This window comes from Cervus canadensis, chromosome 3 (genome assembly GCF_019320065.1).
Source record: "Cervus canadensis isolate Bull #8, Minnesota chromosome 3, ASM1932006v1, whole genome shotgun sequence".
NCBI classification, from domain to species: domain Eukaryota; kingdom Metazoa; phylum Chordata; class Mammalia; order Artiodactyla; family Cervidae; genus Cervus; species Cervus canadensis.
Window position 1 is genome coordinate 60211041 of NC_057388.1, and position 25853 is coordinate 60236893.

Below are 25853 nucleotides of genomic sequence, written 5' to 3' on the forward strand. Positions count from 1 at the left end.
AGAATAGTTCCTGAAAAAAGTTTAGCTTTACAAATTGGGTTTTTTGCTTATTCCTTTTGTTGGAAATTCATTTACATGACAGATGAAGCCACCCTTAAACCAGATATTAGGTTGACCAAAAACTTTGGTCAGGTTTTCCATAAGGTCTTATATACTAATATTTTTAATTTATCCAATAATTCTGTTTTCTGGCTAAAAGGTATCATATCCTTAAATCCTTTTACTGTCTTCATTTAACAAGTCCTCCCCCTCCTCACATGATTCTGAGGCTTACAAAAGTTTGAGAACCATTGAAGTAAACAGTTCAAATTCTTGCCACCAGCATAATTATGAATTTTACAAGTCACAAAACTTCCAGGTTAATTGCTCACAAATAGTGAAAATTGAGGCTGCCAGAATTTACTGTATGAAGAAGAGAAAGCAGAGTGATGAGAATGTAGGAAAACGAACACTGTCATTTACTCAGGAGGGGGTATACATTGGTTAAGTAAGTAATAGTGCATGGTTAAATTATGCTACATAATTTATATATGGTACATATATAATAAAATATTGTGCAGCTTTGAAAAAGAAAAAAGTAAATCTGTATGAGTTAACATTTTAAAAAGCTCAAAAGATAGTAATTAGGGGAAAAAGGCAAGTTGTAGGACAGTTGTGGTTCCAGAAAAGATATACAAGTATGTGCTTGTTATTGGAGCTTCTTGAGAAACTATACCCAAAGCTGTTTATAGTTGTTGCTGGTGATAGTCGAACTTGGGAGGGTGAGACTATGGAGGAAACCTTCAACTTTATCATCTTTTAATGTTTCATAATGTTTGAAATAACACGAGCATGTATTTTATTTATTTTTTTAAAACTGGTTAATGAATAGCAATAACATATTAAAAGGTGTGTGTTGGACCACATTGTAGAAACATCTCCATTATCAGGTGTTTGTAATTAATTTGCTAAAGATCCCTTGAGCTTGTTTTTTTAAAATTTTTTTGATGAATAAGATCTGGAATGTGTTTTAGTATGAATAATCTGGTAGCTGAGATAGACTAAGCATTGCTAGAATCAGAAGGAGAAGAGTGTAGGAGAAGAAAAAAATAATTTTCCCTCCACCTTTCTAAATTCTCCACTGGGGACCCCATAGCAAGACAAACTGACAAGAGAGAAACAAACAAGCTCATTAACATGTACAATACCAAGGGGAAGTGAGTAGTTCCTGGATGGCTTAGAATTAAACCATCTGAAGCTAAAGGCAAAAAGAAGAGTGGAGAAGAGGTGTGGAGGAAGCGAAGTTCGATAAACCTGACCTAGGGTTGATACTCAGATTGAAGTGCATTCTCCATTAATAGATTTCTTGTGCTTTAATCATCTTCTCTTCCTCGTACAAAGGGAGATGCAGATGGAGATTTCTTTTATCAAAAAACGTAAATTTTTTAAAAAATGTAAATTTCCCTTGGTGGTTTAGTCGCTAAGTCATGTCCGACTCTTGCAACCCCATGGACTGTAGCCTGCCAGGCTCCTCTGTCCTTGGGATCTCTAGACAAGAATGCTGGAGTGGGTTGCCATTTCCTTCTCCAGGGGATCTTCCCGACTGAAGAATTGAACCCAGACCTCCTGCATTGCAGGCAGATTCTTTACCAACTGAGCTACGAGGGTAATGTCTACTTTGTTTTCTAAGCTTCTCTTGTGTCTGCTGTTTCTCTGAAATAATCAGCTCAAAATAATCCTTATGCAAAAAAAGTACACCTTGGGGTGCAAATCTGCCACCGAGGAGGAGCAGGAATTAAAATAAGCCTGGAGTGAAGAGAACGACTGTGCTCTCTAGATTGCCATGGGAGCAGCAGAAAGCGGAGGGCTCAAAGTTGACACGTTGCAGAAGTGAAATATATAGGATCTGAAAGGGAGCAGAATTTGTAACCCCAAAATATGCCTCTGTGGTATCAGGGTTATTTTAGGCTGTTTCTCTGGGGTTTTTTTGTTTGTGGTTTTTTTTTTTTTTTTTTTAAGGGAAAAAGAACAGCTGACCCGGGAGAAACTCTGAGAAAGTAGCAGAAGTTACCCTTTGATAAGAGCAGTTTACACTTATAAGGGAAATCTCCATTTGTGGCGTTGTCTCCCTTTCTGTTACCAGGAAGAGGGCAATGACTGAGTCTGTAGAAATTCTTGGGCTTCCCAGGTGGCTCAGTAATTAAAAAAAAAAAATCCACCTGTTGATGTAGGAGAGGCAAGAGATGCGGGTTCGTTCCCTGGAAGATCCCTGGAGGAGGAAATGGCAACCCACTCCTGTATTCCTGCCTGAAAATTCCATGGACAAAGGAGCCTGGCGGGCTGCAGTCCGTGAAGTTGAAAAGAGTTGGACACAACTGAGCACATAGACACATAGAAATTCTCAAAAATCTCAACTCCACGTAACAACCATACCCTTGTTTATTGAGCTTTGCCTGAAAACCTGGCTTTCCCTTTCCCAGCATCTTTTGTCTTTAGCTTAAGATGGTATGTAGGTGATGTGCTATGCTTAGTCACTCAATCGTGTCTGACTCTTTGTGACCCCATGGGCTGTAGCCCACCAGGCTCCTCTGTCCATGGGGATTCTCCAGCAAGAATACTGGAGTGGGTTGCCGTGCCCTCCTCCAGGGCATCTTCCCAACCCAGGGATCAAACCCAGATCTCCTGCATTGCAGGTGGAGTCTTTTGCCGTCTGAGCCACTAATGGCTTGGGTCATTTTGGAAGTTAACTCAGTTTTCCTGGGTATCTCTGAGGTAAACAGGAAGTATACTGTATATGTTACTAAACTTGTTTTTCTCCTGTTAATCTGTCTTTCATTACAGTGGAGTTTCAGCCAGTAACCTAGAAGGGTAGAAGGAAAATTGTTTTCCCTCCCCCACAGATTTTATAATTTTGCAAAGTGTTTTGGATTATCCTAAATTTTTCATGGACTTCCCTGGTGGCTCAGACACTAAAGCGTCTGTCTAGAATGCAGGAGACCTGGGTTCGATCCCTGGGTCGGGAAAATTCCCTGGAGAAGGAAATGGCAACCCACTCCAGTACTCTTGCCTAGAAAATCCCATGGACGGAGGAACCTGGTGCAGGCTACTGTCCATGGGGTCGCAAAGAGTCGGACACGACAATGTTCCCTATAATTTATTTAAATACATTTCCATGTATTCCTCTTTCACTTGTCTTTAAAATAATTATTGAAAAAAAATAAAAAAATAAAATAATTATTGAATTAAGCATACAGAGAATCTGAAATCCTACTTCAATCTTTATTCTTTTAATTATAGGTTGTAATTTATGTCTTCACATAATAACTTATTTGAAATCTAATGTCATGAACCTTACCTGATAGATCAGTTCAGTTCAGTCACTCAGTCGAGTCCGACTTTTTGGGACCCCATGGACTGCAGTACACCAGGCCTCCCTGCCCATCACCAGCTCCTGGAGTTTACCCAAACTCATGTCCATTGAGTCAGTAATGCCATCCAACCATCTCATCCTCTGTTGTCCCCTACTCCTCCCGCCTTCAATCTTTCCCAGCATCAGGGTCTTTTCAAATGAGTCAGTTCTTCGCATCAGGTGGCCAAAGTATTGGAGTTTCAGCTTCAATGTTTGTCCTTCCAATGAATATTGAGAACTAATTTCCTTTAGGATGGACTGGTTGGATCTCCTTGCAGTCCAAGGGACTCTCAAGAGTCTTCAACACCGCAGTTCAAAAGCATCAATTCTTTGGCGCTCAGCTTTCTTTATAGTCCAACTCTTACATCCATACATGACCACTGGGAAAACCATAGCCTTGACGAGATGGACCTTTGTTGACAAAGTAATGTCTCTGCTTTTTAATATGCTGTCTAGATGTTCCCCCCTTAAAAAAAAACAGCTATCAGGGAACTCATGCAATTCTGCTTTTCTGCCAGCAGGTGGCAGACTTCCCCTCTCATGGCACAGTGCTTCATTTCTAAATTACCTTTCTTGTTAATGCACTTTTATGTTTGTTTACTCTTTGTTGCTTTAACCTGAAGTGAAGCAGAAGGTACCACCCCACAATGTGCCATTTTGGCGTGTGCATTATTTGGCGTTGAAGGCAGTCAAGAAGCAGCTGACTCAAGAAAACCTTTTTACCTCCTCCTCACCTGCCTAAAAATTGAGGAAGGAGTCCTGTACCATGAGAGAGCTATTACCAAAGATCACAGTTTTCATCTGGGACATTTCCCTACATAGAGGGACAAATGTTTGCTCACCAAACGTTTGATCTTCCCCTCTTCCTGGGAATTGCCTTCCTCCCCTTTGAAGCCCCAAACCCCTGCCTTTTTCCCCTTAGCTCAGCATTGTATAATATATAAGCCTTGATCAATTGCCTGGCTGTCTTTGGGGCTCATATTTTTGTGAGGGCTCTTGTAGCTACAAAGTTAATTTTTTCTGTTAATCTTTCTAGTACAGGGGGATCTTGCAGAAACCTGGAAGGGTAGAGAGAAAATTATTTTTCCTCTCCTCCTAAAAACTATTAAGCTTTGAAATTTAAGCCAAGTAAGACAGTATTTTGCTGTTACAGATGTAAATGCCATTTGTCTCCTTTTTTCTGATATATGTTCTTCATTTTCAAGGTGTTAATAGGTTACAGAGTTGTTTAGCAGTTGGTTGGAGAGTTGCTCAATGTGTTTGGCAAGTTCCTGCTTGTAATTAGGTGGAAGTAGATGATCACAGGTTTAACATGATGTGGGTTCCTGCAAGATCCTTCCTGCCTCTATCTTGTTTGAAGACTTGTCATGGTACAGCCTTCTCATTTACCTTACCTCAGATGTCCTACTCGGAGTCTGGGTTCAAAGTAACACCATCAACAAAAATAATAATAGTTGTGTTATTATCCAGTCTTCCCCCATGAACAATTTGTCAGTTCATCTCAATTTCTCTCAGTCACACTTTTAGCGTTCAGAGGGAATGAGACACTTGATCAATTTTAATACAGGGAGATAGAAAAAACTTGAGAACCTAGCCAAGCTTTATAGCATAGTGAAATGTTACAAAGAAGAAACCCACTGAAGTTCCGTAAGAGAAAAAGGGACTACACCTTCATTAGAACTGGGAATTAATTAGAAACTGCGTTGCATTTGGCTTAGTCTGGCACTGTCTTGTTATCTTGTATATCCAGATAGTGCCAAACTATGTTTGCCACATGCTAGTTATTCAGTAAATGTTAATTCTTCTATCTTTTTCCTTCTATAAATAAACAAAGCTATTCTTTTCCCATCTTGATTTTAGACATGATGTTTTCATGTAGTATGTTCATACTAAGTAATGCATTTAAAAATTATCTCTAATTTTATTTGATAACAGTATTTTATTTGAGACCTCAGATTTGGAGATAAAAACTGAATGGTTTTATCTCATCATACATCTTTCTCAGAGTTAAAATTGTTAAAAAGAAAGAGATATACAGCATTATGCCAAATTTTGAGCAACATTTTTTCTGCATTCCTGCTGTCATCTTTGTAGATGGTTCAGCTGGCCTGGGAAGCACACGTGGAGGATTGGCACATACCATCATGGCATTTTCAGTTAATTTCAGTATAATTGTACAAGAAGCATGAGTCCTTATAAAGGATAAAGCTACATGCATTTCACTCACTTTTGAGTCCCCTCCAGTGTACTTAAACAGCAAGCACAGATCTTGATCATTAATAGATTTAATTAACTCAGGGGGTCTACACCATGTGTGGATCTCCAGTCATTTGATTCAGTTTTAGGGGAGTTTTGATGATTGACTCATGAATACCTGAATTATGATTAAGCTTTTTATAAGGAATTTCTCCATTTTTTAATTATTTACCTATTTTATACTTAATCTCCCATTGATTCTTCCTCTTTTTATTTCTGAGATAGTATATGCTGATATAAAATTAATATATCTAGATGAGGGGGAAAAAAGTAATCTGCAATTTTCACCAACCAAAAAAACCTGTATTTTAGTAAATGTACTCCTTTCTCTTTCTATGCATATAACTGCTAAGTATCATTTTTCCCATGGGATCATACTATATAACATTGTTTTTTAAAAGATGATTCACTTGTTAATTTATTTCTTAATAACAAACTTACCCTTATTTTAATAACTATATTATATTACTTCGGTATTATATCATATATGAATATCATGAATTATTTAGCAAGTTGTTCATTGTTGAGCATTTAGCTTGTTTCTCATTTTCTGTTATGATAAATAATGGATCATTGAACATTCTTGTAGCATCTATGCATGTCCATGTCTGTTTGTTTAAATGGAGCAAAGCCTTTTGAATATGCTGCCAGGTTACCCTCTGGAAAGGTTGTACCAATTTATACTTTCACAAACAGTATATCCAAGTACCTAGCTCCATGTTTTCCTGGAGATAGGTATCATTTTTTTCCTCATCTTTGCCAAATGATAGCTTTTTTTGAAAAATGTTTTTATTGCTTTTGAAGTTGAACTTTTAAAATAATTGACCATTTATTTTCTTCTTTGCTGAATCATCAGTTCTTTGTCTTGATTTGCAAGAATTTTTATAAAATGCTTTTGGCCACGAGAGTATGTTAGAAATACATTTTTCCAGGTTTTTTTTTTTTTTTAAATTTCACTTCCATTTTTGAGTAGCTAAATATGACCCTCCTTTTCATACCTTTGGACTAATTCCTTATAGAATGTTTTGCTGACCTTACTTTGCACATAACTCCTCATTTACACATTATGACTTCATTTTACAGCCAGGGTAGGAAAATATAGCATATTGTTTAGTTTGTATAGCTTACTCACTAGTTTATCCTCCCAGTCATAGAATGAGGAAGGGTACTGCAGAAAAAATAGTAAAGTATTATGATTTTGTCCATAGAGAATTTTCATTTCACTTCATAAATATGACTTAACATATACCGCCCATTGCTTCTACAGAGGTGTATAGTAACATTATATACACTTTCACTTTCTTTTATTTTGGAATATATAAGTTTTAAAAAATAATCTTTATTTTCTTCTAAGTATATTATTCATTACAGAAAATTTAGAAAATACCAAGGGTGTATAGTCATTTGTGACCCTGTCATTTCTCTTTGATAACTATTAATTGATTTTTGGAATATATTTGGTTCAGTCATGTTAGATGGTTATTATATTAAATTTAGTTTGTTACTGGTTTATTATTTAAACTTTTATATGTTTATTCAAAGTGAAATTAGGTATGTTTTCTCTTTTTGTCTCTTTTTGAGAGACTTTTGTCTTAGAGTTTTATACTAGTTAGTTCAGAAAAGAAATTGGATAGTTATTTCACGTGTTATAGTTTATCTAGCATGGAGCTATCTGTTAAAGTCTGAAAGAGCTCAAAAATACAAAACTGACCACAAAGCTTTTTAAAGGCCATTTTCTACCAAGCTTATGTTTATAAGTTCTAAGGAGCAAGTGTTCCACTGTTCCACTGTTAGCTTTGGTTTGGTTTGGTTTGGTTTGTTAAAGTATAGCTGACTTTAATGTGTTATTGTGTAATTAGTTTAACACATAAACTAACGTGTTAGTTTCTGGTGTACAGCTAGATGATTCAGATATATTTTTATAGATATCCTTTTTCAGATTCTTTTCTGTTACAGTTAATTACAAGATACTGAATATAGTTCCCTGTGCTATACAGTAGGACCTTGTTTATTTTACACATAGTGGCTTTTCTGCTACTCCCAAACTTCTAATTTATCCCTTCTCCCATCCCTTTCTCCTTTGACAACCATAAGTTTGGTTTCTGTGTCACACATTTCATTATTGAATGTAATATGTATTATCAAGAGGCTTCCCAGGTGGTGCAGTGGTAAAGAATTTGCCTGCCAACACAGGAGACGCAGGTTTGATCCCTAGGCTGGGAAGATCCCCTGGAGTAGGAAAAAGCAGCCCACTCCAGTGTTCTTGCCTGGCAAATTCCATGGACAGAGGAGCCTGTGGGACTACAGTCCATGGCGTTGCAAAAGTCAGGCATGACTGAGCGACTGAGCACACACATGTCAAAATTCTAAGATTAAGTTCTTTGGTTTGCTGTGTTGAGTTATTAACTATTGAAAGAAGTTTTGAAGGGGTTATATTTTATGTTTTCTTCTACTTACACACTTCTAAAAACTCAGGTTATCAACCACTGATATCATCCATTTAATTTTAAATAATTGTTTGTTATAACTTATTAGTTTATAAACTTGAATCTCTTTCAATAATTTTCTTCATTGTTTTCTTACCTTATTACTTTTTAAATGAGTTTGTTTAGCATAGCTAAAAGAAAGGATAGTAAGTTCAGTCTTTGTATTCTCCTTTAGGTGTACTGGATATAATACACCAATAACAAAAACCATTAATGGCATAACTGTTTCTTACCACTTTTAATATAACCCATACCAAACTAGTAATCCCAAGCAATACTGTTTCCTTTCAACATATAGAATACCAACTGTGTGATGTGGAAAGAGTCCAAAATTAAAACAAAAGTTTTTCTTGCTGTTTTATTTCAGGCACAGAAATTTAGACATAATAAAACAGGCGCATCAATTTCAATGCTGAGCATCTTGAATAATTACTACTATTAATAGTACATTTGAGAGGAGAGGAAGGAAGAAAGACTTCCTTCATTTATGGTATTGTCTTACACCCAGTTTCTTGAACTTGACCTACTTATTACAACATAAATGTCATTTCCTCTAAAGGAGTTTACAGAATTTATTACTTTTTAAGTGAAAAAATAAAAAGATATAGACTATGTTCAAGAACTTCATTTGAGTTTCTGAAAATTAAGTTACTCAATCCTAGATTGTTGCATAGAGTTTTTAAGAAATGCATTGAGACCAGACCCATAGGTTTTCCTCAGTTTGTGTATATGTGTGAAAATTCATAAATGCAGCAATAAACTGTGCTGACAGTCACCAAATAGGATATGTTTTTGAAATTACTTTAAATGAGAAAAAACTTACAGGAAAATCTTTATTTACTGTTCATTTTCCCAGCATGTAATAGTTCATTATTTTCAGCTCTGTTTTTGCTCATTAAATATTTTAAACCATATTCATATAAACATCTATATCATTTATTTCAGTTTTATTTTGACAGTCACACTGTTGAAGTTAGTTGACTTTTTTTTTTTCAGAGAAGTTTTGATAGAAGTCAGATGCCTAGACAGGCGTTTTGCATGTTTAAAAAAATGGTCTTGCTGTTTACATCATACAACAATTAGCAGGAACAAGTTTTGCAAGAGTCCTTATAGAAAGCATTACATCTCATCTATGGATTGTCTTCCTTATATGACTTTATTGCTTGGTTTGGAATAACTTCCTAGGGTGTCACAGTCAAGTTCAGGTTGAAGTTTAAAATTACATTACATAGAGGAATGATAATTGGATTATGATAAACTGTAGTTAAGTCATAGGCTGGATTATTGAGAAATAACTGTATACCACAAGTTTTATGTGGGATTATGAAGTGGTTTTTTTCATATGCAACTGTTAATTAATGCAATACCTTTATTCTCTTTACTCCCTGACCAAAGATTAAAAACAAAATCAATTAATAAGTTATTAAGATTTAAATGGATAGATTTTCTCTGGACTTTTTTTTTTTTTATTTCAAAACTTTTGATGGCGAAGTATGAAGTGATCATTTTTAGCTTTTCAAGTTAATTGAAAATTGACAACATCTAAACATTGTAACAAGTTATTCAGAAGTACAAATGAATATCCCTTTCTATAGTGATAAAGACAGCCAGTTTCAGTGTTATAAGGAGAGAAAAATCTGCCAAATATTTGACTCCCGCATGATTCTTTGCTCTTTGGTATATCAGTTTCAGGTTTAGAGTTTCATTAGGAGTGGTATGAGTAATTACTGTTTCTATGACAGTGAATAAAGAAACTCCCAGGCAACAAGGCCCAGTCATTGTGTCCAGAGATGAAAGTCCACTGTGTGCTGTTAAAAGAGTCTGCCTTTATGACTTCTATATGATTTCTTCCTGGATCTGTTAAATCTCCTCTCAAAAAAAAAAGATCCTAGAGCTATTTGAAACAAAATTCATTTTCTTTCATTCAGTATTTTGCATCTGTCCTTCTTCCTTTTTCCTGGCAATTTTCAAAACATTGTTCTTATTGATACACATCTTTAGTCCTCTAATGTAAGTGTTATGCTTATATTATTGCCTAGAAACAGTGCTGATGTAGTAAGGAAAAAGAGTCTTCCAGCTCATGTATGTAAGTAATAAGTGACTTCTCCCAGACCTTAGATTCCTTATCTATAATGAAAAGGGAAGTATTATCTTTCTCTTAGGGTTTTACTGATTAAATTACACAGGCATACCTCGTTTTACTGCACTTTACATATTGCCTTTTTTACAAATTCAAGGTTTGTGGCAATTCTGTATCAAGCAAGTCTGTTGGCACCATTTTCCCAAAAACATTTACTCACTTTGTGTCTCACATTTTGGTAATTCTTGCAGTGTTTCAAACTTTTTCATTGTTACCATATCTGTTGTGGTCTGTAATCAGGGATCTTTGATGTTACTATTGCAAAAAAATTCTGATTTGGCTGGAGGCTCAGGTGATTAGCACTTTTTAGCAGTAAATTATTTTTAAATTAAGGTATATAAATTGTTTTTTTAGACATAGATGGACACCTCACCAGACACACATTCCCATCCCCATGGCATATACTCACTTACTGGATGGAATTCAAAGGCAGACATTATCTCCTACATATGGTCAGGAATCAATACTCATATTTTGTCTCTTCTCTACTCTCCTTAGAGTAACAGGACAGAGCACCATCAGAGCCAAAGCCTTCTATCTCTCAGAGACCAAAATACCCCTCTTGATAAGAAACTAGCCGTCTTGGTTCTCATGCTGTGTTTTGTTTTGTTTTAGGGTCAACTGGCTGAATTCTCTGCTTTAGAAATATTCTTCAAAATAATCAATCCGTGTGATGTTGACTGGTTCTGATTTTTTTTTTTAAACTTTCTTTTCTGATTATGGACATGATTGGTTCGACTACTATAACATTTTAATAAGCCATTTTCCCCCAAGGAACTCACTTGTTTTATATAGCTCAGAAAATAAAAATGGCCCTTTACTCCCATTACTGATACTGTCTTATGTGTTCTACTTTAGATTTTCCTGTGCTTATATAAAGATTTTCCCCCCAAAATTGGACTCTGGCTATCGATACTCTCATAACTCCTTTCACTCAATAATAGATCATGCATATCTCAGTATATCTGTAAATATTGATCTCACAGAGCAGTACTGTATGTTGATTTACAGGCATGGATTCTGAAGTCACAGAAACCTGAGTTTGAATCCATTTCTGCCTTTTGCCAACTATGAGGATAATAGTAGCACACACCTCCTCGGGTTATAAGATGAGATGAGACGAGGTACGTCAAGTGCTTAAAAGTGTCTGGCACTCAGTAAACATACAGTAGATTGTAACTGTTTATAGTAATCATCTTTGAGAACTGTAAAATTTTTATGTGTATTCCACAATTTATTCACCTCCCTTGTGTCAATAAACATTTAGATACTGGGCATTTAGGGTGTTTACAGTTTCCCAGTATCATCAAGTAACTCTGCCATACACATCCTTACAACTAAATCTTCATACACTGCCCTATTTCCTTAGGGTAAAGTCCTTAGGACATAAAATTGGTCTGTCAAAGGGAATGTGTATTTCTAAAGCTTTTAATAGTATTTCTAAATTCCCCTCCTAAAAGGTTGTGGAACTCCAGCTCCACCATTTTTTATTGTTTTCTTTAGATATGATTCATCTGGAGTGATCTTTTAAAAAGATATCTTTAGCTTTTCATGAAGATGGCGCTGAAGGCGAAGAAGGAAGCCCCTGCCCCTCCTAAAGCTGAAGCCAAAGCAAAGGCTTTGAAGGCCAAGAAAGCAGTGTTGAAAGGTGTCCACAGCCACAAGAAAAAGAAGATCCGGACGTCACCCACCTTCCGGCGGCCCAAAACACTGCGGCTCAGGAGGCAGCCCAAATATCCTCGGAAGAGCACCCCCAGGAGAAACAAACTTGACCACTATGCCATCATCAAATTCCCCCTCACCACCGAGTCAGCCATGAAGAAAATAGAAGACAACACCACACTGGTATTCATTGTGGATGTCAAGGCCAACAAGCACCAAATTAAACAGGCTGTGAAGAAGCTCTATGACATTGACGTGGCTAAGGTCAATACTCTGATCAGGCCTGATGGAGAGAAGAAGGCATATGTCCGACTGGCTCCTGACTATGATGCTTTGGATGTTGCCAACAAAATTGGGATCATCTAAACTGAGTCCAGCTGGCTAATTCCAAATATGAAAGTTTTCACTATGTAAAAAAAAAAAAAAAGATATCTTTAAAATTCTTGTCAGTGCTAACCATTTTAATATATTAAAGGACAGTTTAGTCAACACATTCATACACAGCACAGAGGTGTTTTCAAAATGGATCACCTAGTTGCCCTTAAGCCTCCATTGTTGTTGGGTAGTCACTTAAGTCGTGTCTGACTCCTGCAGCCACTTGCACTGGAGCCCACTAGGCTCCTCCGTCCATGGGATTTCCCAGACAAGAATAGTGGCGTGGGTTGCCATTTCCTTCTCCAGGGGATCTTCCTGACCCAGGGATCAAACCTGTGTCTTCTGCATTGACAGGTGGGATCTCTACCACTGAGCGATCAGGGAAGTCCTGAGCCTCCATTACTAGAATATAAAAGATTTTCCTCTAAGAGGAATATTATGTTGTCAGTCTTCTCATCTTATTAAAATAAGGTAGTAATGCCAAATTTTTAACATTTGGTAGATACCAAGTTTGGGTAATTTGTTAGTGGCCTTTTTTAAAAACAACTTTTAAATTTTTTGTATCATTTGTAGCACAGAGTGCTACTTCACAAAGTCTGATTACTGAAATGTTATGTTGATTCAGTTTGCTTTGAGTATAGACAAGAAAAGGCTAGTATACAAATTTATTTACATGAGTGTAGCGTAGCCCTGTTCCTCATGATAAAGCTTCCCAGAGCCAGTAACGTAACTTATCTATCAGGCCCTGCCACATGGTATTAGCATATTTAATCCTACGACTTAGGTTAAAAACAAGACTGATTTCTCTTTAAAGGTTAAAAATATTTACCTTCACAACAGTTTGCTTTCATCTCCAGCAGGAAGGGAGCTTTTTCAGTTTTTTAACCATAAAAATTAATTTTCAATCTGTTCAGATTTTTTAATAGATCCGTGCATGGTCTTGTTGAAATTTAGAGTGTAGGAAAATATGAAGAAACACATAAAAATCACTTTAAATCCCACTACCCTGCAATGAAGATTGTTAACAACTTACCACACTTTAATGCAAATATTGTTTTTCACATGTCTTACATGAGCTAATCTTTTTAAAGCTGTAAAATACACATGACAGAGTTTACCATTTTACCTATTTTTACGTGTACAGTTCAGTGGCATTAAGCGTGTTGACATTGTTATGAAACCACCACCACTGCTGCCATCCATCTCCAGAACACTTCACCTTCCAAACTGAAACTCTGTACCTGTTGAGCAATAGCTCCCCGCTCTCCCCTCCCCCCAGCCCTGGCAAAGAGGACCTGGTCTTTTTCACCTTGTATTAAAATATCATATTCGTACGGAGAAGTACACACACGGCAAGTGAGCTGACAACTGAATCACATAATGAGGAAGAGGGTGTTTTCAAGTGTGAAAACTATTGAGGTTCCTCTTTTCTTTGCAGAGCAAGTTGGCAGTGCTCTAATAGTACAGATTTACCTTCTCTTCCTTAACTGCCACATTGTTTTCTCTGATCCTGTTCTTTAGACTGGCTGGTGACGAGTGCAGAGCTAGCAAGCCTGTCACCAGAGCATAATAAAGCCCTGTGTGGTGACGCGTCACAGGGCCGATTTTGCATGGAGCGTGTTAGCCGAGGCTGCTGGGACCGCCCCCGGCTGCACCTTGCGCTATATTAGTGCTCCTCAGACAGGAAGAATTTTCTTTCGCTGCTGTAGCTTGTCCGGTTACCTTCAGGGTAAGTTCACATAAACAGTGAGTTTCTCTTGTTGAACTTCATCTGATTCTTAACTTGATTCTGTGTCTTCTTGAAATCTTAGGCATTTAAAAATCCAAATTAAGTAAATTAAAATAGAATGATCCTGTGTAACACAAAACATCTTTATAGTTTGCAAAGATATGAATATGGAAAACCTTGCAGTGTCTTGGGTCTCAGAAATGCTAATTTGTAGGATCTAATTTTAAGAGCTTTTTGTTTCACACGTAGATGTTAAGAAAAAGCCATGTACCCTCAGAAATCTCTTTTCAGGGGGAAGAAAAAATCCAATCTTGTTGTTCATTTAGTTGTTGTGTGACTCAGTTTTGCTGATAGCCACATGATTTGTGTACCTAGGGTTAGGAACTTTTTATTATTGCTAATAATAAAGATAATTTTTATTTTGTGCCTATAAGCTTTATCCAGGATATCATGGAATGGATTTATAATAGTTATGTTTTATAAATTGATAAAAGCTGGATTACTGTCTGAAAGGATTATAAAACACCGTATGATGAAAATTAAGATTCAAACATACACATTACCATCGATTCAAACATATGTATTACTAAACAACCTAGAATGGTGTGGTTAACTGAGATTTAAATAATTGAATTTGCCTTATTTTTTATAGTTAACTAATGCAGCAGATCATTTCTTAAAGGTAGTTTACTTGGTTTTTATTGGCAGCCTGTATCCAAGCCCTACACCTCTGGATATTGTTTACTACCTATGCTGTTGTTGTAGGACAAATTGAAGGACAGAGTAACTCAAGAGTATTCTGAGGGTAATCAGTATAAATTACCTATTTTCCCTGTGCCTTGGTTTTCTTATCTTGAAAAACAGTATTAGGCAGTAGGGCAGAGGAGGTGTGGAGGGTAGATGAAGACATTCTAAGCTCTGAGATTGTGGATTTTCATAAGTATCTATAAAATTCTGAGAAGCCACGTTTTGCCATTTAAGAAAATTGGCATAAATTTCCAATTTTTAAATAACCTTTGAAATCTGTTTTCTTCTACCACCTTCTTCTCCTCTCCCACCTTTTGCTATTCAGTTTCATTTTTATTTTATGTTTGTATCAAGAGACAGTTTCACTTTCCAGTTTTTACTTTTTATTGTTGGGCTATTTTTTTACTTCTGCCTTGAAAATCTAATCAGGGAGAATTCTTTAAATACCCTCCAAGAAACTGATTTTATAATGTTTTACAAATAATGAATTTATAGTTCGATCTTCCATGTGCTGATCACCCTAAGTGTTATTATTAAAAACCCAAGCTTAGGACAAGTAATGTATGTTGCCAGAGATAATGCAGTAAGATTTTTAGGACTCTTGCTGATACCCTGTCCATATTGTAGTAATACATACCTTAATATAAGTAGTATACAGTTTATCATTCAAAATTTCATTACTTTATTGTATAGTTTAAATGTTTCTGAAAGTAGCATACTTAAAGCAGAAATCACAGCTTTTTAAGCTAATAATATCAATAAATTTTAATATTTTTTCACTTTCCTATAAGACAGTCAAAAGGGCCTTTAAAAGTATTCAGTTTGCATTCAGATAGATACTTTAAAACTGTATAAAGGCAAATCAAATTTTTCACTTGATACAGAAATTTTCATTGATTTATAAATAATTTCAAGGGGTAAAGATAATCATCTCAGAATGAAATACCACAATAGCTAAAACTTGTCAGTTCTCAAGTTTATGCTATTCAAGTGAAGTTCTTCTTACCTCTCGCTTCAGTCTTTAGCCTTGTCCTACATATTCCTTGTAACGAACACTGTTACAGTAGAGACCTTAAACTCATAGCAAAAGAACACAAAGTAATTTTTTTTCCAGTATCCACATTTTCCAGTCCACATTTAAAGATTCCAAATACTTTGAAACTTCAAAACTTTCTTAGGAGTTCATAGTTCAAGGGTAATATTTTCTATATTTGAACAAGTCTTCTGCACTCGATTTGTTTTTTCCAGCAACTCTTCTCTTGAAGCATCTGCAACAGATGACTGCTGGCAAAGTAAGCCAGAACTTTATATACCAAGTATAGGTTTACAAGCCTATTGGTTTAAAAATACTCTGCCCTATTTTTCAGTGTCTTAGAGTACTGCCAGAATGCTGACATTTATACCTTAGTCGGTACACTTCTGTAATGAGAGTGATTTTTCTATTAGGACTATAGTATCACTTGTGTGAGATTATCTTTGAATAAGAATAAATTCTGAAAAAAAAAAAATAAATTCTGGTCAGATTGCCATTGAGGACTAGGAAGAATGAAATATTGTCACTTGAGATTTATGTAGTATCTAGTAAGCTATTTAGGTTTGCTTAGTCCTAAAGTTGGCCTTTTTACTTATTATCAAATCAAATTTCTGATCACTCTTTGTTTAATTTGTATTTTGCTTAAATAAAATTAATGGAGGTCATGAGAAAGATGATTAACTTTCTTACCTACTGACACTGGCTTTTTTTTTTTCCCTTTCCTTTTCTGCTGAACATGAATGAAAGCTCCAAAAAGAGCCATAGTTGAGGATGGAGAGTGGAGAGGAATTGGGTCTGCTGGGCTACACCTAACCAAAGATTTTAGATTCCCAGATAGTAAAATGTATTCTTCACTGCTTGAATTGTTTCTTTTAGGTTTTTCAAATGTGTCAGAATATGTGATTTTTTTTTTAAAGCTTCACTGTACTTTTTCACATTCTCTTTCTTTTTTTTCAAGCTAATAAAATGGTTTTATTTAAATAGTGCCTTCTGAGAAACCTAGAAACCCTTTTCAGATATTAAACATTGAAGAAAAGCCATAAGCATTTCATAGTTTATAGTTTGGATTCCCTAAATGAAGAAACAGACTTGCTAGGCAATTTCAATGACAATATTTTTCACATGTGAAAAAATGGAGGTATCCTACTATTTAAATATTGTTTATCAACTCTAAGATGCCATCAATTATAAGATCATCGACTTACTAGCAGCCCTTCTGAGAGGGGTGGGAAACACTTTTTCAAGTAAGATATTTCCCAATTTTATGTACTTTAAGTGGAATAGGGAAAGGGTTTTAGAATTTGAGAATTTTTTTATATCTGCTACACATGTTTTAATTATAAAGAACATTCATCTAATGTTCAACTTCTGTTACCAGAGTCTAAGAAAAAGTCAGTTTTTTCCTCTCAGCTAACTTACCCTGTTTAAATAGTGCTTTCATTATAAAATTTTGCTTACCTAGAATAAAGAAAGTAGAGTCATTTGAGGAGCAAAAATAAATAATTTTCCTTAAGATTTATACTGCAAAAATGAAACTTAGTATAATAAGATGTCTTACCCAAAACCCTTAAATGATCATTCAGTTAAACACTATCACTTAACCTATTTTGTGCCAGATACTATGCTAGATTCAAACACAAGTCAAATCTTAGTCACAGCTTTTCACAAAATTAAAGATTTTAATATGAAAAAGTTGAAGAATAAATCTGACTTCTGTGGATTATGTTTCTCCTTACATTCTGTTTGTATATTTCTTCACTGATTCAGGATTAATAATGCATGATTTTCCCACAAACTTCATCCTTACATGTAGAGAAGATGTTGATAAAGTGCTCATGCAATAAAACATTTTTTTCCAAATATATACTTCACTTTAACTCTTTATTCAAATCTTATTAAACCATATAAGTTCTTATAGGAGAGCTGCAAGTTCTCCGTACAAAATTTTTAGTCCAAAATTTTGTGAGATAGAGTAAAATCTTTGCTGAGCTTCTTAGGAAAGAAAAAAGCTGTCTTCAGTAACTTAGTATTTCAGTCAAACCAAAAGTGTATTAACATACAGGAAGAGCCTGAAATGTCTGTGTGTCACATGTACCTTTTTTCTCTCTCTTTTACTGTGACATCACCTGGGAAAATCCAGAAGATTGGATAATCAAGAAATGCTTAATCAAGACTCTGCTGTACATGTGAAAATGGTGGGTATTTGACTGTTTCCAGTTCTATTAATGGTGAATCTGCACCACTCTTACCTCTGTCTTTAATCAGATAATTAATTAAGGGACTGTAACTTTACACAGACCTTTATTCACAATGTTAGACACGCAACAGAACTTCAAATACTTGTTGAATTTCCTTGGAATTTTTTTTGCTTGAAATATAATGTGCATTAAAATGTTTTTCAGCAGATAAAATGATTACCCCATTCCTTTTTTGTGCTAAATTTTCCTTGCTCAGTAACAGCACAGTTACATCATACAACATGAGATCTTTTATCTTAGGCCTCTGAATTAAAATGACGAGCATTTAACTAATTTTTAAAAACTTTTTGAACAGCAGTAGCTTTCATTGCATTATACACATTAGGATGAGGTAGGGAAAATATAGGCTTTGGCTTCAGAAGTGGCTTCAGATCTTAACTCAGTCCTTATTAGCAGTGACATCCTTGAATGCAGGCAACCATCTCACCTTTAAGAAATGCACATGAAACCACCAGTCTCCTGTTGTCCTTATTCGTATCTTTTCCCAGCTTTATTAAGATGTAATTAACCAATAAAATTATAAGCTACTTAAAGTGTCCAATGTGATTATTTGATATGAGTATACATTGTGAAAGTTTACCCCCTTTGGTTACCATGTCCATGACCTCACAAACATACCTTTTTTTTTTGGAGAATATTTGAGTTCTACCTTTGGAGTAAATTTCAATTATATAATAGTAATAATCACCATGTTATACATTATATCCTTTTACCTTATTCATCTTATAATTGAAATGTCCTCATGCATATTTAATGAAAAGGTATATATATAAAGCACTTAAAAGCACATGGTAAGCACCCAGTGAACGTCAGTCTCCTCTATTATTGTTTTATGTAAGTAGGATTTATTTGTAAATGTGGGGGAAATTATGTCCATCTTTATTCAGTCACAAAATTTTAAAAATCACTATTTCTTTCTCTCTTTTAAAGAGGGCAGCTGCCCCATGATCTCTTTCTTATTTTCTCTTTCTGTTCTTTTTGTTCTTCCTTTTCTCTATTTTTTCATGCTTTTTCTTTCTAATTTTCTTTTTCTGGTTTGAACCTATAAACCAGAACTTGGCATGCAAGCAGCTTTGTGTCACCATTAGTAAATCTCTTGTTTCATTTAACTTTCCTCATCCAGTGTGTGATGGGAGGTTAAAATTTACTCAGAGTGCTGATAAAGCTTGTCAGCAGTGTACTTAGAGCTCTTAGGATGAAGCGTATGAAATTGCTGATTCTTTAATACATGAAATAACAGTCCAATGTTGGCAGTTTTATATGGTTCAATCTAATACTTGAACATGACCTTTGCATCCATTGCATGATTGGTATTTGATTTATTGATACTGAGCATAAATATCTCTGAATTAAGTCAGTCTAAACTCATTTTCTTGCTTGAGTTGATTTTGTTTTTTTCCGAAAATGAATACAAGTGATATAAAAAATCCTACCATATAATTTGTTGTTACCAGGGTCTACCATGTGTCTCCTTAAGAAGCAAGTTGCAGTGTAGTTGGGGCTTCCCTGATAACCTTCCCTGATACCAGCTCAGCTGGTAAAGAATCCACCTGCAGTGCAGGAGACCCCCGTTCGATTCCTGGGTCAGAAGATCCCCTGGAGGAGGGCATGGCAGCCCACTCCAGTGTTCTTGCCTGGAGAACCCCATGGACAGAGGAGCCTGGCGGGCTACGGCCCGTGGGGCCGCAGAGTGGGACACAAGTGAGAGGCTAAGCCCAGCCCAGCCCAGCAATGTGGCCAACTTACAAAAGCGCTGTGGAAGGAAGACAAGCCTTTGAGATGACACGTGTTTAAATAATTTTTATTATAGTCTGTATAATTTTTACCTTTGGTGTGCTCTTCTAAAAAATTGATAACATCTTTTTAAGTTGCCAGCTGTACCCTCAAGTTCTAGAAAAACAGAGCTATTCATCCTTTTCCCACATTAGACCCTGTACTTTGACTCCTCCCCAGTCTCAGCACACCCAAATCCTGCTTCTCTCCAGAAGCCCAGCTCCATGGGTCTCCCTCCTTTGACCCCAGCAGAAGTAACCTTAGTTTCTCCTGTTTCTCTTGTATTGTATATGGACATCTTGACAATGTTTGTATTATTTGGATTACTTGTGTTACAATCCATGGTAGAGAAGATGCATTTGAGTATAAGATGTATATCTTACTCAAACTTCTGTATCTCTTACAGGGTTGCTTAAGAGAGTGCCTTACACTTAATGACTATATGGTAAATGAAGCAAAGAATCTCGCCTACACTACTTTAATGTGGAGACAGGCTAGGCAGGAGAGATGGCTATCAGTCAAATTTAGCAGTGCTTAATCTTCAAAATAAAGCAAGAATCATCTAGGTGTGTCAGTGAAAAAAATGTACCAGTCTGCATAGGTGGCTTTAAAAATCTATACTTTTTATGTCATCACACAAAAATTGTACTGCCCACTCCTTTGTACCCGTAATAAAGACTTCTGTTTGTACCATATTTGACCATTGGAAAACAAACGAAAAATATTTCCACTGAGAGCTTCAGACAGAGGTTCTTAAGTAATTCAAACTCATTCTTATGTGAGCTATGATTAGAAATACACAGGCAGACGTCATTAGGACAGTTCTGTGACTACCAGGCAGTATATTGTCTCAGTGTAGCCACAAGATAATATCAAATAATCTAATCAAATAATCACATTATTTGTTCACAAATACTGTAAACAAAACTGTATAACTTTGAAATCAATTTCTTTAGAAATCATGCCTTCTGAATGTGGAAGTAGACTAGTAATTAGGAGTTCATTTCATCTGTACAAGTACAGTATATTTAAGATTAGCCAGAATAAGTACATTTTAGGTTTTCCTTAGTTATCTTTAGCATTGATTCAGCTTAGGCTCTTGTCAGCCAGGATACCCTGATTCTTGTCAGGAAAGCTTTGCTCCTTCCCCAGCATTTTATATTATGACCTTATAAAATGAATTTGTTTTCTTTTGCTCATAAATGATGGAAATTTTTAGTCCCTTATTTATTTTTCATAGCATTGTATTATAATCAAACTGGGACGTTTTCAAACAATTTAAATAACTTGCCCTTAAAATTTCAAGTATCATTATTTTATGTACCACCAAACAGGTGGGTGTATTGTGTCCAAGAGGACTATGAGGGAGGGATTTGAGGGGGTAACAGAAGTATGTGACATGTGATGAAGTGCATACTCCTGTAGTCTGCTTCATAATGTTCTGATACTCTGATATTCATTGATACATTTCATACAGTAAATTCCATTTCTTAGGCTGTATTCTAAAATATTTGAGTAAAATGTCTAAATGTCTAATGTCTCAAGTTTTTGAGACGTATTCATCATATACTTCAGTAATATTATATGTGTACTGTGAAAAGGGGAGATATGGTATTTTACTGTATAATCCAAGGCAAATATAATTTTTATATTTCTTACACCTGTGTCCTCACCCCTCTTGTATTCTCTGGAAACAGTAGCTGCCCTTTCATCTGTCTTTATCACTCTTATTTCACTGTGGTACTGTTTGGGTGTTCACTACTACTGAAAATGAATGGTTATATGTTGTGCAGAAGCAGGAATATGAACGCCTCTCGCCACTGGTTCTCTTTATTTTCACTGTAAAATAAACCAATCTAATAGTTGATAGCCTAGCAGAAACCAGCCTAATTAGAAGTCCTGTTTAAATATGGCTTTTTAAAATCAAATGTATTGTAGGATGTGATTTGCTTGAGGCAGGACATATTCCTTAGTATGGACACACTAAAACAAAATGTCTCATTTTTTTGGTGAAAATAGAGTAAGTGACATATACCCTCTGTTGCTTTCAGTAATGGGTTAGTTATTGAATAAAGCATATGCTGTTTATTATGCATCTGCCAGTTAAGGCAGATGTAAGAGCAGAATTTGATTAGGGGATCAATTTACTTGCTAAGGTATTTGTAAGGGAGCATCAGAAGTGACAGCAGTAATTCCTAAAATTCAACAGGAAAACAGTATGAGCATCGTATCCCTAGCTTCTTATGTCTGACAAAGTAGACACATGGTAAGTATTTATAAAACAAATGAGTGGGTGTTAGTGAATGAAAAAAAAGGAATATAGGAGCAAGTGCCTACTGATTTTTCTCATCTGTTTGAAAAATCACAATAAAATAAATAGTGATTTAGTTCAGTTCAGCTCAGTCGCTCAGTCGTGTCCAAGTCTTTGCAGCCTCATGAACTGCAGCACACCAGGCTTCCCTTGTCCATCACCAGCTCCCGGAGCTTGCTCAGACTCATGTCCATCGAGGCGGTGATGCCATCTAACCATTTCATCCTCTGTCGTCTCCTTCTCCTCCTGACTTCAGTCTTTCCCAGCATCAGGGTCTTTTCCAAGGAGTCAGTTTTTCACATCAGGTGGCCATAATTTTGGAGTTTCAGCTTCAGCATCAGTCCTTCCAGTGAATATTCAGGACACATTTCCTTTAGGATTGACTGGTTTGATCTCCTTGCATTTATTTAGATGATTTAAATAACCTTTTTTCTTTTGAAACACCTTAAAGTCCATTTAAGTTAAAAGAATCACTGTATGAAGGTTAATTGTATTACAGGTTATCCTCCTACCCTATTTTAAAAATATGGCTTTTTGAAATTAAGTGTATTATAAATTCAGGCCTTTCATTCATGAAGAAAAATTTAATGTTCCTACTTCTGTTTCCTCTCCACTTCTGTATTCATCCTCCAATCTCAGGAAGACATATTAACTTCTTTCTGATTTTCTGATTTTGTCCATTATATAGGGACAGCATGGGACCTGACAGATTTACCTGGTCAGATTCTCTTATAGCAGAGATAAAAGGCCTGGGGAATTTTTCATAACTGTGTCCATAACACACATGAAATATGTTAATATTGGAGATAACACACATATAATAATAGAATATAAAATAAAGTTTACTGGATACAAGCCACTGTAGAATCTTAATTTGAGGTTCAGTTATTGTCTCTTTATACTTGGAGCTGACCATTAAATGATTCGTAGTTTCCTTCCCCCAGTCCTCTTGTGCTATAAGAGTACCATGCTGGTGCTAATTTTACTCTGATCAGTTTCATTCTCTCTGTGATATGGTAGAAAAAATAAGCTATTTACATAACGTTAAACTGTTGAGCAAAACTAAAGCCTGCATAAACCAGCCTAAGTAGCAGCCTCAGCCCAGGTGGCCTGATATTTAGTAGTAATCTTAATTTGGAATAAATCCATTGTAAAATTTATGTCAAGATTAATGAAGTTTTGGGGGGTATAGTACAATAAAGGAGTAAAGATCTTAAAGCAGCCTTTCAAATTAAATACATTGATATTAATTTCAGGAAGCCAGATGCAAAAGTATATAATGTGAATGAGATAAACTATGTGCATATACATGCATGTTGCAGTCATAGAAATGAAAATAATGGAAAACATTAAAACACTTGTTTAGCTTTGGGCAGTAGAATTACAGGCAATTTTTCTTTTTTATACTTCTGTTTTTTTCTGTTGTGAACATGCATGACTTTTATAATTAGAAAAATTGCATTTTATGATAATGTATTTAAAATGTAGTTTTGTCTTAATCTTCTAGATGTAAATAACTGATGTGCTTTAAAATTTTTTGGCTATATAAATGGCAATTTGTTATGGTGGTTTGCTTTTTTTAAAATAATGCCTCGACACTTTTATATCTTTAAATAATATAAGTTTTTATATTACTCTGCTTGGTATCAAAGAAACCTGGGGAAAAAGAAATTTAAAATAGTTAATTCATTTCTTTGATTCTTAGATGCCAGAAATCCAGAAAAATTCAGTTCACATCAAGAACCCATCAAGAGTAGAAGAAATTATCTGTGGTCTTATCAAAGGAGGAGCTGCTAAACTTCAGGTGAATCATTATCAAGAAGCCTTTAGCATTAAACCTCTATTTTTCATGTTCAAGCAGACTCATTCATTTTATGTCTTGCTACAATCTGAATAAAGAAAGCTTAGATAGACAAGCTTTGCCTGTCCTTTTGGAATGTAAAATCTAAGAGATGTATCTGGAATTGGTCTAAAATATGCAGAATACCCCACTGGAAACAAACAAAAGTTAATAACCTTGAAATAATTTTAGCTTTTCTTTAATATTAAGTGCTCAGCTAACTAGTGCTATGCATTAAGTATTAAACCATCTTAAGTAAATTGATTAACAATATGATTAATAATCTTTAAATTGTGGACAGTTTCAAGGTGTTCTTTTAATATAATAAATCATAGTAGTCAAAGTAATGTGTAACTATTAGGGGATAGCTAATTTTTCTAATTCTTTTTTTAAAGGAATGTTTTACATGTAAGTTAAATAATCTGGATATTCACTAAAAACTTATTCCCTTTTTTAAACATTTCGAAAAAAATATTTAGCCCAGTCTCTTAAGTTTCAAGAGCTGGTAAACTATTGCTGTGTATCATTCATTCATTCATTGTTTAGTTTATTTAAATAGACAAATCAAGAATGTACAGTTTCAATAACTAAAAGCATGGCATAGTTTATTTCCACTGCATTTTTGTACATTGACCAAGTAGGTTGAAATTGTGCAATGTTTTATTGCTATCAGAAATAGTAACCGTATTACCTGCAGTTTCAAATTCCTATACTGATTAGTCAGATTTTATTTGGTGACTGTGCTGGGGTACTTAAGGTTCACCCTGTAGTTAAGGAAGTTCTCAAGACTTGACATATGAACTACTTTAGAAAACTCAGTGGAGACAGAATAACCTCCAGTGGAGGGCAGGGATAGAACACTCTAGAGGAGTCTCATTCCTCTAGAAAATGTGCATTAAGTGTCTGGCCTTGGTAGCTGTGATTTCATAATGCCTTTTCCCCTTTTCTTATAGATAATAACAGACTTTGATATGACATTGAGTCGATTTTCCTACAAAGGAAAAAGATGCCCATCATGTCATAGTAAGTGTGGCAATCATAAATAGATTCACAAAAATAATCATTAAGTTCATTTTTTAGCCTATGTTATCTGAGATTGCTTGTGTTTTTTTCTTCTTTGTGGACATTCAAAGTGAGAGGGGCCTTCTTTTTTTATTATATTTTGAGGATTTGTTTTCCCCATGTTACATAAATGGCTGTTTTCCTGTACGGTTTTGGTTGCAAGAGGAATGAAGAGTTCTGAAATTTTCTCTCCAAATGTGGTCTATTTATTCAGAAAATATTTAAATGAATTTAAACTTTGAAGTAGCCTAAAGAAATAGATTTATCAAATACTTTGTGTTTTCTAGGAATATTACTAAATTTTTGTGTCATTGATAAGTAAAAGAGTGAGTTACAAAAAAAAAATAAAAAGAGTGAGTTACTAAATAAATAGCAACTTAAAATGTGTTGCTGGAATAATACACCTTTTTTGTTTTCCAAACTTAGCAGTGAATTTTTAAAATAGTACTCCTCAACCTGACAACCAGGGATATTAGCCCTCTCTTTCTTACTGTTGGAACATGTGTAATTTGAGAAATCATTGATAAATTTATTTTAAAAACCACTAAAAATTACACCCTTTGGCCCAATAACTTTTCTCTGGAAAATTTCTAATTTAGTAATCCCAAATGTTGGGAAAAAGCTTCAGATCTAAGGTTTAGATTTTAAAATCATTAGATTTTCTAGGAATGCCATGTGGATTATAACACTAAGACCAGAAGTTGTAATGATCATGCTTCTTGACCTGGCATTTAAGTTAACCATAGTAAGTTATTTATATTACTGGTAGCATCAATCAGAGTATTTATTTTCT

General features: G+C 35.2%; 2 protein-coding genes across 5 annotated transcripts in view; both read left to right on the plus strand.

Annotated features, from left to right (window-relative positions):
- The window catches only part of LOC122438408 (60S ribosomal protein L23a-like), a 21261-nt gene extending 8811 nt beyond the window's left edge, over positions 1 to 12450 (plus strand). Inside the window, exons 2-3 of one of the 2 annotated variants that reach the window (XM_043463246.1) lie at positions 3907 to 3909; positions 11816 to 12450. In XM_043463246.1, coding sequence (XP_043319181.1) covers positions 11822 to 12298 — 477 coding nt within the window. In that variant the 5' untranslated portion in view covers positions 3907 to 3909; positions 11816 to 11821 and the 3' untranslated portion in view covers positions 12299 to 12450. The remainder of the gene's footprint in view (positions 1 to 3906; positions 3910 to 11815) is intronic. The other variant, XM_043463244.1, reaches the window with a different exon arrangement.
- NT5C3A (5'-nucleotidase, cytosolic IIIA) overlaps positions 1 to 25853 on the plus strand; it is a 38843-nt gene that overhangs the window by 5681 nt on the left and 7309 nt on the right. Inside the window, exons 1-4 of one of the 3 annotated variants that reach the window (XM_043463242.1) lie at positions 12657 to 14036; positions 17957 to 18011; positions 23864 to 23962; positions 24952 to 25021. In XM_043463242.1, coding sequence (XP_043319177.1) covers positions 17976 to 18011; positions 23864 to 23962; positions 24952 to 25021 — 205 coding nt within the window. In that variant the 5' untranslated portion in view covers positions 12657 to 14036; positions 17957 to 17975. Of the gene's footprint in view, positions 1 to 12656; positions 14037 to 17956; positions 18012 to 23863; positions 23963 to 24951; positions 25022 to 25853 lie in introns of those variants that run through there. The other 2 variants (XM_043463243.1, XM_043463241.1) reach the window with 2 other exon arrangements.